Here is a 17,280-nt window from a genome sequence, read left to right on the forward strand (position 1 = left end):
AGTCACCGAAAGATCGCATTGAACCAACCTTGAAAATTGCCCTGCATAAGCCTTAAAGCCCGTCACATCACGACCAAAAGTGACTAAGATCTAAAAGTGGTGATTCAGTGATCATTGAACGCCAACGCGACGCCAAGCAAGCCCGTCAGATTGCCAGAAGCGCGGATAACTTTTAAAAATATACCAAAACCAATATAATCGGCGTACATCAAGCTCGTAAATACAATGCTGGCTAGACGCAAATGCAGAGCGGCACGAGGCAACCTCTGGTAAGCTCAACCCTTGCGTGTAAATGGTGCACTTTCGGCTTCACTCGGCGACCATACGCGAAGATAGGCCAGTGCTTTGATATGCATGAACAGCAAAAACGTGGTTCACTACTTATAGTCGAAGCTTACAGATTAATGTAAGGGATATCGCAAAATGGCATGAATTGTTGCCACGGGGCTGCTCCCCGTTTTTTTTTTTTGCTTTTGTTCTGGCCATTGGGCGTGGAAACGGCTGGGGTTCGAGATGTGCCACCCGCAAATACCGTGCCAATACCGTGCGCCGCCAAACGGCGGCGAATGCTGAGCACCGGCTTGGGTTGATGCTGCGGTTCTGATGGACAACGTGCGATGAACTACAAAACTGCGTGGCCGGAGGTTATCTAAATGCTTAATTGGGAGGCTCTGACCGCTGGATAGTTTATAGAAGTACAAGATAGAGGCAGCATATAAACCTGAAGTTTAAAAGGCCCACACTAAAAACGTCCCTCACCAGGAAGCGCCTGTTGGCAGTTTCATCTGTATTCGTGACGTCTAATATCCCTTCGCCTCACCAGTTGGGGGACTTCACAGTGCTCCCAGATTACGGTCTCTCCAACATGTCTCGATTCGCTGTGATGTCCGAGACGAGCGCCTGTCCAGGCCGTCCCGGCGCTGACCCTCTGACCCTGACGTGTGCGGTACGAGACGAGCGCCTGTCCAGGCCGTCCCGGCGCTGACCCTCTGACCCTGACGTGTGCGGTACGAGACGAGCGCCTGTCCAGGCCGTCCCGGCGCTGACCCTCTGACCCTGACGTGTGCGGTACGAGACGAGCGCCTGTCCAGGCCGTCTGGGCGCTGACCCTCTGACCCTGACGTGTGCGGTACGAGACGAGCGCCTGTCCAGGCCGTCCGGGCGCTGACCCTCTGACCCTGACGTGTGCGGTACGAGACGAGCGCCTGTCCAGGCCGTCTGGGCGCTGACCCTCTGACCCTGACGCCCGAGACGAGCGCCTGTCCAGGCCGTCCCGGCGGTGACCCCCTGACCCTGACGCGTGCGGTAATGGGGATCAAAGAGCCGAGATGCGCCAGGATGGCTAACACCCGGCGGTGGGAGCAGCGCATCACGGATAGCCTCGGCCCTCCGCGGCCTCCGGCAGTCCCGGCTCGCTCACCGCACGCTGCCGCCGCGGGATCCAGCTGGCTGGCGAATATACGGTCGTTTGTCCACCAGTCGTGGCTTTGAATGACGGTGTATTTGCTGGTGTCAGGCCCGGCATTGTAACTTAGGTAGCATCTCATGTGGAACGTTAGGTGGAGCTCGATATTCATATTCCGTGGCAACCGACGATCCTCGGCTTCAAACTTGGCACAGCTAGACAAACTTTTCCCAACATACAAGGTGCACTGATTTGACTGGGCAGTGAGAAGTTTGACGTTTAGAAACTACCAAAGACTGAGAGCGAAGCATGCACATAATTGCAGTGCCTGGTGCGTCGACCGATTCGCCTTTACGCCAAAAGCCACTGAGTCCACCTCTTAGTCTCTTGTAACGCATGCGGTGGCGCGGGGGGGGGGGGGGGGGGTTAGGGGACTTTAGTCCTCAAGAGCGTATTCAAGAGGGCACCGTGAACACGTCCCCCAAATCACATCTTGACATGAATCAAATATATGCTTGTGAATAAATAACGATGTTCGAAATATCAAAGCAAACACATGCACACCATTAGATTAAAAGATTGAGAGCATATGATGCCATTTGCCATGTAAAGTATTTCGAACGCCTGCGGTGCACGTAAGAAGGGTCTCCACCCAAAAATGTTGAGTTATGTCCCCACCTTAAAAAATAAATTTAGTTTACAACCCCGCCCCCCCCCCCCCCCCACCACGATTGAGCGTAGTTTTGGCACACAGGTGTCATCCAATTAAGATTCGCTATCTGTTTTGAAACTTAATTGTAATTAACTGAAATTATAATGCTATGGGATTTTCATTTCATCACCATAGACAGTGGAATCTTGTGACCAATAGCAGTATTTTTATCACGATGTCAGCGTGTAGCCTAGTGGATATGTCGGCACGCAGTTGATATAGTTTATTTTTGTCCGCTCAAGGACTTCAGCCAGCATTTATAATCAACCAACATCCGCATGATGTATTCCAAAACCATTTTCCTAGGTGTTTGTAGGGTTTACGATCTGTTCTCGCTGCGTAGACTTTGTCAATGGTGCCTGGAACTCTGTCAGAAAAGATCCTAGTCCCGCGTCGCAAGGCCTGATAGCCACCACCACATCACCAGAGTTACACTTCTTGTGAGTCATTCCGTGATACATCAGATTGACTTCGCCCCACGATTCCACCTGTTGTTCAATATCTCCAACGCCGAGCGACCCGACATGAAAGGGACGTGCCAGGTCAAGTAATGTATGGGCCAAAGCAGAAGCAAAAACACGTAGTTATAAGCTCAACAAAATCCTTAGCCTAATTATAGCATCTCTCTCGCCGGCGGCCTAGCACTAGTGTAAGCGCAGCGCAATTGGCGAGAAAATGACGAGACATTTGTGGGGAAGGTCTTATTACCCACAAGGATTGACATGCCTGAACAAGGATTGGAAAATCGCGACCCGGTAGACTTTCTTTCAAACTATCTCAGATATCACCCAATCAAAGGTACACGAACAACTTCACACGTTGACCCATGGATTGAAAACTGTCCTTCCAAGGTCACGGTGCACCTGATTCATATCTGACACTGGTTAATGCGGTCGTTTATGCCAGCTAATTGCTGCAATTTGACAATGATAACCAATGCCCCACAACGTGGGCATTCAGTTCTGACTAATGCCTACACCGCCATTTGAGAAGCTGTATATATATATATATATATATATATATATATATATACGTATACTTATAAATATATTATGTGTATACTTACACATATATGTCTATATACATATACATATATATATATATATATATATATATATATATATATATGTATATTATGTATATAGCTATATACCGGTAAAATATGACGGAGAGCAATGATTAAGCATACATCATCAGAAGTGACACCATTGGCTTCGGGATGACCGTAGCTTTTGATTAGCATACGGTTTGCATCCGCTTTTGACGGGAAACGACATTCCTCACACTACCTCGTTCGTGATAGGACTGGTCCGGTTACATTCACGCTTCTGAAATGATGGTTAGGACATGACACGCAATGGATTTATCGTATTCTGGCAAGTGTAGGGTCTTGAAACTCAGCAACTGGTTGACACGAACTGTCGCCTTTGCCAATGCCAAACATCGATCCATTATATCGTGAATGTGAACATGAGAGAGCTCACTTTTCAAGGCGCTGACTACCGAGCACTGCCATTTCCGGAAGGTGGGACCAGTCCGGGGACTGGTTTCATTTCGTTTCTGACTAACACCCATCCAATAAGGAAGATTTGTCCGATGAGGGAAAACGCTAAAATTGCTCATTAGCGGACAGCCTTGTAGCTTATGCAGCCACTAAAAAAGGTAAGCCACGGTGTTACGGGTAATTCAAGCACACCTCAAGGAATGTTAGCCGCTCAGATAGCCATTCTGCCAATGCAATGGCTGCAACAGGACTATACGTTTTTCGTCTCGATGAATGTTCGATTGTTGATTACTTCCAATCTCGTTTGTTTGGTATAGACGACAGCCGTATGTGAGATTTCGGCCTTACCCTTTGCGTTCCTCCAGACAGCTTGAGAACAATTAATTTTAACCACATGCGGTTGTTATGTAATTAATAGTTAAATGCATTTTATCTAGTCTCCAGCTCCAAAGAGGTAGTGCTGTCACTGAAATTTTCATTTCTGTTAACACGCTCTCGAGTGGCCGTTTAGATACTCTTCGCTCGGTTGGGGGTCAATTTGACCCCCTGAAATCTCAAGAACTAAGAGAGCTAGCCACACTAAATTTACGGGGTGTGTTGACCTATGTGTGAACTTACTTAGGCCAAGTTTGAGGTTCCTGGGTCATGACCTTCGGGTCAGATAAGGTCAAATAAGGTCAATTTTAAGGTTGGTCTCCAAACGGCCCCTGGAACCTGGATAACTGCTCTAAGCAAAAGGTCACGTGATCATTTAAGGTCAGTGTCCTTGCTTGACCTTTTGAACGTCATGGTGATCAAAATTCTACAAGACTGCTTTGAGTTTTGCATTTGAATGAGCGACAAAGATTACGCTAGGCAGTATGTTTCTAAAAACAACATGCTAACCTGGGTCACTTCGGATCAGTAACTTATTCTGACCTTTAAGAAGTCCATGGAAGGCGTATGATGCGGCTCCTGTTATCAATAAATTTGGAATGAGCACCAGAAACTACCACATACAACAAGCCCTGAAGCAAAAAAATATTTGTTTTGACTTTGGACTGACCTTCATACCCGACCCTAGGTCAATGTAATGTGTTCATTCAATTGTTGTGTTGCCCAAGGAGGTATCTCAGAGATGTATGGCTTCTTCTAACACTCTGTTGTTAGATCAGACCGAACAATTGCCGAGAAATTGCCTTCGCTGAAACCCTGGGCTTACCTTGACCTGCTATCGGTCAGCGACCTTACAAGTCATATCCAAATGTTTGATGTCAGACAATTCACAATTCCATGTGGTCTATGGTCCATTGCTATGTAAAATTTGGTGCGGCTATGCCGCGCCGTTTGGATACCATTCCGGAAACCCTTTGGGGGGGTCAATTTACCCCCCCCCCCCCCACCCAAACGCATGTTAATAGCCAGCAAACGTGCACAGATCTGAACAACATTTTTAACATTGTCTCAATCATTCGGGCCTCCCGCGGTAGAATGAGGAAGGTGGTTGCACTTGTTTTTAAAACCTATGCAACCAAAACAGTGTGTGCCAGGCAGAGAAAATCTGATCAACATAAGGTCTACCAGTCCTGGCGACTGAAATGAATGCACTGACTACCATCTGGGAGAGCGAGGCCAATAACACTGCTTCCAGACAAAGTGGCCCAAGCTTTTACACCGGCTAGCAGTCTAAGTAAACTAGACCAGCGGAGCGTCTTTCGGCCTAAGGAACCAGACCAACACAGCGTCCAGCAATCAAATGGACCGGGACCAGCACGGCGTATTGCAGTGTGAGGAACCCAGACCAAGGTTGTTTGCTAGCCTGGAGGACCCAGACCAACAACGCAACATTTTCTAATCTGAGTGAACCAGACCAGCACACCATCTACAGATCTGCGTGAGCAGTGTTCTTCGCTTTAAGGACTCGGTTCAGTACGGCATTTTCCCATCTGAGTACAATAAACTCATCGCAGCATCCCCCGGTCTGATATTACCGACCACTGCCGGCACTCTGGCCATCTGAGTACAACAAACTCATCGCAGCATCCCCCGGTCTGATATTACCGACCACCGCCGGTACTTTGGCCGCCTGCCAGCCTGCGGCCCGCCGGACCGGTCCGCGCCGCCGCTGCCGGCCCGCTCCGTGTCCACTCCGAGTGTCCTCGTGGCGCGCTGTGCGGTGCCTCGGGTCGGTCACTCAGGCGTCCCTGGCGGCGTGGATGACGAGGCTCCTCCGCCGGCCGGAGTCGCGCGACCAGGAGTGTCGGGCGGCGCCGGGCGGCGCCGGCTCCGACCGCCGCCCGAGGTCGCCGCGAGGAGCGTTGACCTCCGCCGGGGGCGGCGCGTCGCCGCGCGGCCGGCGGGGCCGGTTGTGGCACCGGCAGTGGTCCGCGTGATCATCGCCGTGACGGCCGCGGCAGCTCCTGCACCGACGGGATGAGGTCCGGGGCAGCTGATCCACAGCGACTGGTGCTGCTGGTCCTGCTCAGGTGAGGTCCAGCGTCTCCTGGTCCTGGCTCAGGTAAGGTCCGGTGTTCCTGGCCCTGCTCAGGTGAGGCCCAGCGTCTCCTGGTCCTGCTCAGGTAAGGTCCGGTGTGTCCTGGCCCTACTCAGGCGAGGTCCACGCATCTCCTGGTCCTACTCAGGTGAGGCCCAGCATCTCTTGGTCCTGCTCAGGTGAGGGTCCAGTGTCTCTGGCCCTGCTCAGGTGAGGGTCCAGCTCCTCATGGTCCTGCTCAGGTAAGGTCCGGGTGTGTCCCTGGCCCATGCTCAGTGAGGCCCAGCGTCTCCTGGTCCGGCCTCAGGTAAGGTCCGGTGTGTCCTGGTCCTACTCAGGTGAGGTCCAGCATCTCCTGGTCCTACTCAGGTGAGGTCCAGCATCTCCTGGTCCTACTCAGGTGAGGCCCAGCGTCTCCTGGTCCTGCTCAGGTGAGGTCCAGCTCCTCATGGTCCTGCTCAGGTGGGGTCCTTCGCCCCCTGATCCTGCTTGTGTGGGGCTCCTCTGTCCCCTGGTTTTACCTGGATCATGTAAATCCAGCTTCCCACGGTCCTGCTGAGCTGAGGCTCAGCATCATCCGCTCTTGCCCAAGTGGTGTCCGCCGTCTCCTGATCTTGCTTGAATCAGGAGAGCCCAACTTCCCATGGTTCTGTTCGGGCAAGGCCCTCTGTCCTCACGTGTCTCGGCAAACGTTATCCATTGTAAGTTTGCGTGTGCGCTGCGTGAAGTGAAGTGCTTGTGTGAAGTGCGCTTCACACAAGTGCGATGTGACAAATCCATTAAGGACATTGGCATACGCCAAGCGCCCGGGTTTACTTAATTTGGCTTCACACTGTCGCACCATGCCTCTGCGGAAGTATGCTTGCAAATTGGTCGTGGTATTCGTGAAGTACGTTGATCCGTGTTTGTATCTGTACTACTTCCATACACACCTACCGTACAAGCGCCCATGTGGCTATTCTGGTACAAGTCGCTATGCATGATGCATTAGGTCATAATTCCGTGACATTTGGAACAGAAGGAAATAAGAAACAGGATGTGAGGATGCTACCGTGGGACATGGACTTGAATGTGGGAAGCGATTGGGGATGGAACAGCCCCCCGCAAATTGGCCACCTAACCAGAAATAAATATAAATGACAATCACATATCTTTTTAATATGATCTATTTCCTTCTTGTGACTAAAGAAACAGAGTCGTGGGTGAATGAATCATGCATAAAGACTTATACCGTAAATGCCAGCAGTGTGAGTTCGGTAATCGCACGCCCAGTGGGATGTCTCAATGACGCGTATGAACTAAGCGGCTCAAGTGATGCCCCACAGCATTGCAGTGCTGGTCACCGCGTACATACATATCGTGGAGACTTAAAGTCGCTGGCCTATCACCACAATGGTGATGACTTAGCTCAAAAGGCTTCCTCACGTTTCTGGTCCGAGTCTTAAGATTAGCCATATATCTGCTCCTACGCATACGCACCCTACACGCTGTAATGAGGACACGTTCCGAAAGAAGAGACCACTCTGTAGACAAGTGCATTCAACGTTCTTCCTTTTCTTCTAGCTCCGTAATTTTGGAAGCCGCTGCCAGCTACAGCTACGACGTCCCGACGAAAACATTCGATGAAGCTGGAGAAGCGCCAAACTTCCCCATGGCTGTGATGGAAGAGCTGCGGCATGCCACCAGACGTGAGTACCCACCACGTCGTAATACGCCTGCTCTTTAGGGTGCATCACATATCGGGGAGTCATGTAGCATTTCCATGCCGGCTGTAAAACTCTCACAATGCGAATGCACGTGTTGAGTTGCACTTCGCGGTTGCCGACACGCATGCCTGAAATGAATGCACACTGCACACCACAGCACAACGGGAGCAGTTCTCTCCACTCGCACTGCGTGCTCGATATGAAGAGCGTGCCGCGAGCAGGCGTTGAGGCGTCATTCGCGTTGGCAGCTGATTCATTTGACTGACAGCAGCTTATCAAGCTTTAATCAGGTTTGGTAGTTAAGCGACAGCAGCAAAACCTGCCGTAAGCGGCGTAATTGAAAGCGCACCAACCGGTACGAGGCCACGTGGCCTCTCGCGTCCCAAGAGTGGAACAAGAATACGCTCAATGACTCCAATCGTGCCCATTGCTTTATGGACCCAATGATGAACCAGGGGTGCGCCCAAGTCTCCAGAGTATAGTTTTTTATATCAATATTTGCAATTCTGAGAAGTTCCCATGTCATCTAAAAAGCTGCACCCCATATCAACAACTGTAAGTCCCTAATTATTGGGGACCTACCCAGGACGTTGCAGATAACTTCCTGGGGTGTTTGCCAGCAGAGTAGGGGCCTGAAGTCGGACACAGGCGCACAGACACGTGACGTGTGGTCGAGGGTCAGTGAGTAGCGACTACCAGCGCCCCTATCAGGACCAGCCGGCGAACGCGCCGCAGACAAAGCCCGTTACATAAGCATACTGATCTGATGATTTCATCTGATCAATGACATTGTGTCGATCGCTTTAAGGAGTCAGAGCTATACCCACAGCCCTTGTATTTTATCATGGGAGTCGCATGTTCGAACGGCATCAACAGTGACGTCTCCTTTGCCCACCTTTGGCAAAAATGTTCACCTTTGGCAGACATTTCACGCTTTGTGGCCAACTCGACCGTTTTTGTGAGCTCAGAAACTAACAGCAGCGAATCTGGGAATCACGAGGCTGGAGCAGCTGGCCCAGTAGGCTGACGTCACTTGCCGTTATCATGCTTTTCCGCTGGATAGCTGTGACGACAATACGCCATATGAAAGTTATGCCATCGAAATGCTGTTTTATTTGCTCTTGAATGCATACAAGAAGAGAAAAAATGACGGCCGCGCAGCTGGCTTCCAAGTTCAGCCCGTTGGCATGCTGTAAGCTGCGACGAAGTGTACCAGCTCATGTCGCAGATAACGGCCTTTATCTGTGCTATTTGGTGTCAGACAAGCTTTAGGTAACCGCTGGGCTAAAGCGGACAGGATTATAAACGGCCTTGCATTGTTTTGGTGTTTGCTTGTAGCAAAGCCCGTATCTCAAGCCACTCCTGTGTTAAGCTGTATGCCGTTGCAATTAACTTTCTGACCCATACATGCAAAGCTTCCATTACTTTCCATTTAATGGGCAATGCAGGCCATGCTGATGTAATGGCCAAGTCACTGGCAGATGGATCCAGCGGAGTCTTTCATGTGATGGGCACCAAACTTCATCGGGTGAATGCTGAGCAATGCTTGAATAAATGCGGTCGATGCATCGCTTCAATGTCTTCAAATGTCCGTTCAGATGTTCAAACATTTGCATTCGCTCTGAAGTCGGTGTGTTCAGGCCTGCCTGCCAGCTCCCGTGCATTGAACCAATGTGTTCGCCGCTCGGCGCTCATCGAAGCCATCATTTTGAACCGATCATCGCTGCGATTCGTGCGCCTCGCTCGGTACCGCAGCCTTCTCTTCCTGGACCTAACGCAGTGCTGAATGCCTCCTTCGTTGGCATGAGTTTAAAGACCCTGCCGCTGAGACTTTCACGCGTTTACCGCGGCATATGTTGTTGGCGCGCCGGCTGCGGTGGCGATCATCTACTTATGTTAACTGTTGATACATCTGTGCGAAAACAGATCCCTAAATCATACCACGCTCATTCATGCACACCAAGGGACGAGGAGGATATGCGGGAATGTGCACATGTACATTATTTGCCTCACCGCTTTTAGTAAGTGACTGGCGGAGGTTTATTTGCCGTTCAGTCAGTCTCTGAGACATCGCTTCAAACACCTGCCAAGAAGTGTAACTAATGATGACTAAACGGTTGCGTGCAAGCCCACCACTAGTATGCGCAGCTTGCCTCCGTCATCGACGGACAGCGCTGCCGGCCTCTCGCGTCGCAGAACCGGTACCACCAGCGGCATTGTGTCGATGAACCTTGACATTGGCCTTTGTTCTTTTTATCACCGTCCGCGCCTCTTTTTCGAGCGCGCGAATGGTTGGATCGGCATGGTATAACTCAAAGAAAATCGTGACGACTCTTGCTTGTCATGACAACCCCTGCGATGGCACTCCATCGTTATCTCGAAGCCGTCATGAGAAGCCGTTTGATGCTACTGACACTGTGACCTCGGGTTATGGCGCCGCGAGAAGACACCGCCACCGGAGAGGTGCCTCCCGTCTGTCCGCTTGGGGGAGAGGGGACGCCGCCCGTCTGCCCGCACTCATCGCTGGATATTGGCCCGACGTGTTCGGCTGGCCGGCCGCAAGGCCGCCAAGTGGCTGGCCGTGATCTCCAGCCGACGGGCGGCCCGGCCGGCCGCCGCGGCGTCACGTGCCGCTCAGGCCGGGCGCTTCTGCCCGGGTCGTTGGACCGGCCGCGCATTAGCTCACCCCTCCCCTCTCCCGGGAGAGTGCACCAGTTGTGCAACTCGGCCCCATACCACAGCCACTCGGTACCGTTTGCCGCTATAATGGTGGTCTCGGAGCGGTGTGCATGAAGTGCGAAGGAAGGGGTGGTTTCTTCGCAGGGCCAGCAACTGCGTCTAATGAGAAATGAGGTACGATGTTTTGAGGTAGACGCACTGTGGGTGATTGGTGATGACTTCTACTCCTTGCACGGAGCGACTTCGTGATTCCTCGTGAGTTGATCATGGATTCTATTCGGCAAAGGATAGCGTCCGACTAATCTATGATATGGAAATGTTCACGCATGCTTTTTGTTTTGTGACATCATTGCATTTCCGCATGCATGTCAATTTATCTGACGATATCGTTCAAACTATCGTTCTTTCCTTAAGTTGTCCGTCATTCTTTCGTTTTGGATGTTTGGTCACATGGTAACAGAACTTCGATAATATGAGACAAGTGGTGGACTGAAAAGGGCAGGATCTCGAATTTGACCTGGGTCGGAAACTTGCGTCAGCTAAGTGCTAGAAGAGAATGCGTACAACTTATCTATTTACATCTACCTACCCTGCCACCACATATATGCTATGCCCAGACGCAAATCGCAGACATTGCTCGCAGACTGTTCGCACGATCGGCTTACCACGTTAGCTGTAGATTTTCCTTCACGCCAGCTTCACGCAACACCCCTGCACGCTGACCCGAACGCCCCCTCTCAGCCCCGCACGTTCACCGCACCTAAACGTCCCCGGCAGCAGTGACGACGCCGCTGTACGCACGAATGGAGGGCACCCTGGACGCCGAGACGGTTGAAAGGGGCAGTGACGAGCTAAGCGAGGAGGAGGGCAGCGGCCAGCAGCCGAGCGAGCCGCCGGAGGAGCAGAAGGAGGCGCCCAGCCCGCCGCCGGCCGGCGCTCAGAACGCTGCCGTCCCCACGCTCGGCGTGTTTAACTCGCCGCTGCCAGGTGAGGTCCGCGACGAGTTTGGCGCGCCGGCGCGCAGAACAGAGCTGGGCGCCTCTGGAGACATCTGGCGCTGGAGTCTCTGGGCGCCTCTGGAGACATCTGGCGCTGGAGTCTCTGGGCGCCTCTGGAGACATCTGGCGCTGGAGTCTCTGGGCGCCCCTGGAGACATCTGGCGCTGGAGTCTCAAGGCGCCTCTGGAGACATCTGGCGCTGGAGTCTCTGGGCGCCTCTGGAGACATCAGGCGTGACAGGAGCCGTGACTGTGCAGCAGGCGTGACAGGAGCCGTGGCTGTGCAGCAAGTGTGACAGGAGCCGTGACTGTGCAGCAGGCGTGACAGTGTCAGACATTCGGACATTCGGACAAGCTGGTGGTCGGCTTGATTCCCCGCCATGTGGCTGGGTAAGACTACTAAGCCGTTCACATTGCGACCTTCGAGTCACAACCATCGGGCGGCGTGTGACGGTGCTGGTGACGGCGTGTGACGACGGTGCACAACGGTGACAGCATGCACGCTCGTCTGCTACGTCAGCAGCCATCACGATGGGCTATACGTGACTTCCTGTTTAACATAACTCATGCAAGTACAGCTGACCAGTGTGCTGAGAGCAGGTTTCTGATGGTGCGTCCAAGGCCGCGCTTATCTGCAGCTCACACTCTTTTAAACGCGCTGCCTCGAACCCGAACTGGTGACTGCCTGTCCTCGGACCTTTTGCGATCCTTTGTCCTGCGACCGCAGCCAGCTGCTCGGCGGTCGCGCCCGCCCGTCTGACCGGGCGCCTCCTTCCGACAGTGCTGCCGCCGCCGGCCTTGCTGTACAGCCAGCCCATCTGCCTGGCCCCTAACGGCGAGCGGGGAGTGTGCCACGCCGCCGTTGGATGCTACCTGCGCGGCGGCACCTACAGCAGCATCTGCGCCGACGAGCGCGGCGTCTGCTGCGTCTGTGAGTGGTGGCCTACCGACACGGCAGCCTTCAGGTCACCCGCACCCTGGCGGATCATAGCGCAATGCCTGCTGGCCGGGGCGGCTTGACCTCCCGCTCTTGACTAATGCTGAGGTGCTTTTGACAGCTTTTGATTATTTCTACCATGTTTTAGCTTGAAGAAAAAGACAAGCAGTGCCATATCCTACGTTTAGGTGTCAAATAGCCCAAAATGTGCAGTGCATGACTTGTGGTGGGGCTCATCACCAATCACCGCGAATGACCAGTGCTCTTACCTGCATCACAAACCCGCCAGGATGTAATGCCTCGGCGGTTTGGCGGGGTGCACAGCGCGCCTGCCTTCATACCTAGACCCTTACTGACGCTGCACCCACATGGCCAGTGGCATACCGGTTACAATGAGCGTGGGTAGTGGTGCGAGTAGTCCTGCTGGCACACACAAAGTCTGCAGAAGCGGGCACGCGTGCGGCTCGAGCGGCGCACCACGTGCTGAGTTGAATGGTCTTATGACGGGAAGCGCCTGACGCGACCGGCTGCATTTCGCTACACATAACGGATGACCGCGCACGCTATGTGTGGCGTAACATGCGGTTGGGAAAAGAAGTGGGCTGGAGGCTGTTTCCTGGAAATTATGACTCAAACACGTACATCAGGCATTGCACAGAGGGTAGGTGTTCGCGTTCCTTGCACTTTTTCAGCATCGTTGAGTCAATCATATTTACACAGCGATATTCAAGGCATCCAGGGCATCCAGCTGTGGTTCTTCCAACACGGTGACAGCAATGATCAGGCGTTAGACACAGCCTTGCCCCCCCCCCCCTCTTTATTCTTTCGCGCATAATTGGACGAATAGCATAGGGACGTTATAAAGGATAGCAGGCGTTGCAAAATCCGCTTTTGAAGCCATCCAATTTTTCCATGTGCCGCAATTTGATATCAAACTAAAGCGAAAAGTGAAGGGTCATTGTCTTTTCACCTCCGCTAGTGATACACCGATACGAATGTGTTTAAGGCCGTGGAGCCTAGTTATGCCCCTTTTTATTTTGCGTATTACATCAGTCATCTCGTTATGAGGACATTTAATACACGAAACAGGCAAACTGCTGCACGCACGTTCGCGAACAGACGCAGAAACAAAGAAAGCGTAAAAAGACCCACGATAAATCTACAAAAAGGACATGAGTCGCAACACACACGGGACGAGAACTTTTTAACCAGACAGCGGTCTATTGTCCATCAGAATCGCATCTCTTGCAAGCTAGTAGCTCAACACAAATTAGACAAATTGTCGCCTCGCTTTCCCTTAGCTGGGCAACTAATCCGCCAGTGTTAGCCAATATGGACGTGATGAGCTGATAGTCAGGCTTCATGCATGGGTTCCTTCCCGTTCCGAGATGCTGGCAAGAAGTGTTACAACGAGGGTCTAAAAAGCGCGTGTGCCAAACCGAGTCAAATAGCTTGCGTCACCACAGGATTAATGTAAAACATCCGCGAGAAGTGGAGAGGCCACGTGACGTGCCCCTCACCTGCACCGACGCCAGTAGCCACGATCCGTCTGCTGCGTGTGCTCGCCGCGTGAATCCGGCGTGGTTAGTGGGTGCCTCGCCACAAAACAACATACTTCCCTCCACGCCGGTCAGCGGCCGCGCTTTTACTACGTGAGGCGAAGCGAGCGCGACCCAAAAGTCCTGACGCCGTTGGCTGGCCTCGCGGGCGTACGGGCGGCCCGGCGAGGTTCGCTCAGCCGTTCTACAGACAGCAGTCTGCGGCCGTCTGTCGGGCGCGCCTAGGCTGGGGTCACAGACCTAGCTGACTTCATGTGCGCTGTAAAGCTTGATATGTGTTTGCCATACATTTCTGAATATCGGCATTTTCCAGTTAAACACAGCTGCAACATCGAAACCAAAGAGCGTCTCACCTACTACAGGAATCCAAGTTTTCCTGAAGATGACGTCGGTAACCTGCTCTGCAACTACCAAGTTACCGTCGGGCCGGATATATGCGGTGTGCGGTGAGCAAATGCTCATTATTAGGCTGCTTTGTATGCACGAATACGGTGCTCATACGATATACAGCCAGCCTTGGTCATAAGAGATGCTGTTACAACCGTGTGAGTTTGTCAGAAAATGGTCGTCAACATGCCTTCGTGACTGTTCAGGGTTCCCAATGGTCAATAGGCGTTCGGTCGTTGCAGTCCGGGAATCGAGACAAGTTTACTTGAATGACGAATGCAAGAAATGATTATGATGGTTATTTGCAACCAACATCAAATCGCTGGGTATATTACACCGCCATCATCCTCGCACCGTTCGTTCGTTTCTGAGGGTCTGAATCTCCACGCGCCAGCTTTCAGTGCCATGCAAAGTTCAAAGTATGCCGAGTTCCTTCAGCGACGTTGGAGCATGTAATCCGCAATCTCGTGCGGCATACAGTCGGTAATGTACGCGCACGCACGCGTGAATGTGCGCGTGCCAGCTGTTGAGTGTCTCTCGTTGCAGTTACTGGTTACGGGTTACGGGTCTGTGCCGCGTTGCGCTCTCCCGCTTGTTTTTTCAATGCGCCTGATTCCGCTTCCACATCTCCACTTCGATGAACTTGGATTTTTGCTGCCGTCCAATTTTCGCGAATGCTTATTAACTGCGAGGGAAACGTTATGAAACAATGATACCGTATGGATCTGCAGGCAGCACGAGCTTTTGTTGCTACCTACGCTTAAAGACGCCCATGAGAGCATAATATGCAAAGGTATCGACAAATCTGGTGGCGGAGTTGGTACCGACAACGGTATAGATAAGACAGTAGTAACAGCCTTATTCCCCGGATAAAAACCAGGAGAATGGAGGTATAGACGGGTTGATATTTCGGCAGCATGCCTTTATTGAAACAATAGCAAAAGTGAACTCAAAATCGCCTGCCGATGATCCCACTCGATACATTTTTGTTGTTGAAACGGCAAGCCATAGTTCTTACAGGACACCAGCATTCATAGAATTTGACGAGGAGCAATTGCCAGCCATAGTTGCCAGCCATGGGGCGTGGGTCCAACCTTTTCCCCAAGGAGCATGAGTCAAACTGGCCCCAAAATATGTAACGTAAATTTTAGGCGGCCTCTATGCCTCACCCGTAGGATAGAAAAATGTCCATACGGCTGTGTTCGTCATAACCGCGTGCAGTTATATCTAATTCAGCCATTTTCGGCATGGGGTTTACATATCGGTGTGCTATTTAGCACAAAGCAAGTACCAATTCCGCCAGAATTGTCTATGAAGAGTTTAATGCACTGACTCATTACCGCAGGCTTGACTTCTTAAACTACAGCACACCGGTGTTGAAGAAGTGCCTCGATTCGCAGCTGACTTACTTGGTCGGGAAATCTGAAAGGTCTGTGCCTTTCTGTGGCATGCTAAAAGGAACTTCAGGTGAGTGAAAATGCTACGGTTTTCCAAAGCATCGTATTACTGATGTACCTATGGGACACTGAAGTAACGTGAAAGCCGATTTTTGCCGTGTGATTGGGGTTTATCACACACTCAGCTTCTGAGCCTATATGGCGTCGCCTGCCTCTCACCCGGTTAGGAGGGGCAGGCAGCGCGGGAAATAAAAAGCCTTGCCCCTGGCTTACCAGACACTAAAGCTTACCACTGCACCGCCGGTACACTATCCGCCAATTGTTGTCGAGCGTTCCCTTTGCATCACAGGATGCAAAACAATGCTGTAATTTCACCCAAATGCTGTGCGTAGCACAAAATAAAATCACATTTGATCTTTGTTGACAACCCAAGCAAAATGGCCAGTGGGTGTCACCCGCAATGCACACTGTATACGCTCCTGTAACGTGATGACAGGTGGGTGCCCGCCGGCAATGTACCCTGTATACGCCGTGTAACCTGCTGACCGGTGGCTGTCACCGGCACTGTCCTCTGTATACGTTCTGTGACGTGCCGACCGGTGGGTGTCACCGGCAATGTCCTCTGTATGCGCTCTGTGGCGTGCTGACCGATGGGTGTCACCAGCAATGTTCCCTGTGTACGCTCTGTGACGTGCTGATCGGCGGGTGTCACCAGCAATGTCCTCTGTATACGCTCTGTGACGTGCTGACCAGTGGGTGTCACCAGCAATGTCCTCTGTATACGCTCTGTGACGTGCTGACCAGTGGGTGTCACCAGCAATGTACACTGTATACGCTCTGTGACGTGCTTACCGGCACAGACTGCCGGCAGTTTTTGCGGTGTAGCTATGTGACTTTTCGACCGTTGCGTATTGCTGACAGCGCCTACATGTGTTGCCTACCGGCCGATGCGTGCTGGTTGACAGAGTATTCGCTCTGTAGCGTGCTGGCAGGTCTTTATTGTCGGCACTGTATGCACTCTGTGACGCGCTGGCGGCGCACTGCCGACAGTGACGATCCCGGTGATCGAGCAGGACGGCCCGCTCGTCATCAACCACGTGCTAGGCGGGTCCGTGCCGTACCACTTCAACATCCGGGCCACACAGATCCGCTGCGCATCGGTGCCTGACGTCAGCGAGCGTGAGTGTGTGCACTGACGTCGGTGGAGAGACACCGATGGCAGAGGACTGTGCTGAACAGCTGCCATTCCGCGTGGAACATGCGCCATATTGTACTGGCTGCTCAATCTGCAAGTACCTGGATGAACCAAGAACTTCCATAACTGAGATATGCTTGGCAAAAATCAGTCAATGACCAAACACACGCATGATTGTGGCAGCAAACGACTAATGAGTGTAATACTAAGCAAAAGTACGCTGCTACCGGTAGAATGCATAGCTGCACGCATGCTTACCACGTAACTTTATGTGGGTTTGCCATGATGCCCACTTTAAGGTCACCAAGCGCACTGGAATAATTGCACGA

At 52.1% G+C, this 17,280-nt stretch overlaps 1 protein-coding gene across 1 annotated transcript; it reads left to right on the forward strand.

Annotated features, from left to right (window-relative positions):
• The first annotated feature begins 5,993 nt into the window (after window positions 1–5,993).
• LOC119105447 (uncharacterized) lies at window positions 5,994–16,952 on the forward strand. The gene is made up of 7 exons (XM_037228910.1): window positions 5,994–6,086; window positions 7,658–7,782; window positions 11,260–11,466; window positions 12,258–12,407; window positions 14,286–14,418; window positions 15,705–15,826; window positions 16,807–16,952. The coding sequence occupies exons 1-7, from the start codon at window positions 6,034–6,036 to the stop codon at window positions 16,950–16,952; spliced, it is 936 nt and encodes a 311-aa protein (XP_037084805.1). The 5' UTR covers window positions 5,994–6,033.
• Window positions 16,953–17,280: the final 328 nt, after the last annotated feature.

This window comes from Pollicipes pollicipes, unplaced genomic scaffold, assembly GCF_011947565.3.
Source record: "Pollicipes pollicipes isolate AB1234 unplaced genomic scaffold, Ppol_2.1 Scaffold_6138;HRSCAF=7277_pilon_pilon_pilon, whole genome shotgun sequence".
Taxonomy (NCBI): Eukaryota; Metazoa; Arthropoda; class Thecostraca; order Pollicipedomorpha; family Pollicipedidae; genus Pollicipes; species Pollicipes pollicipes.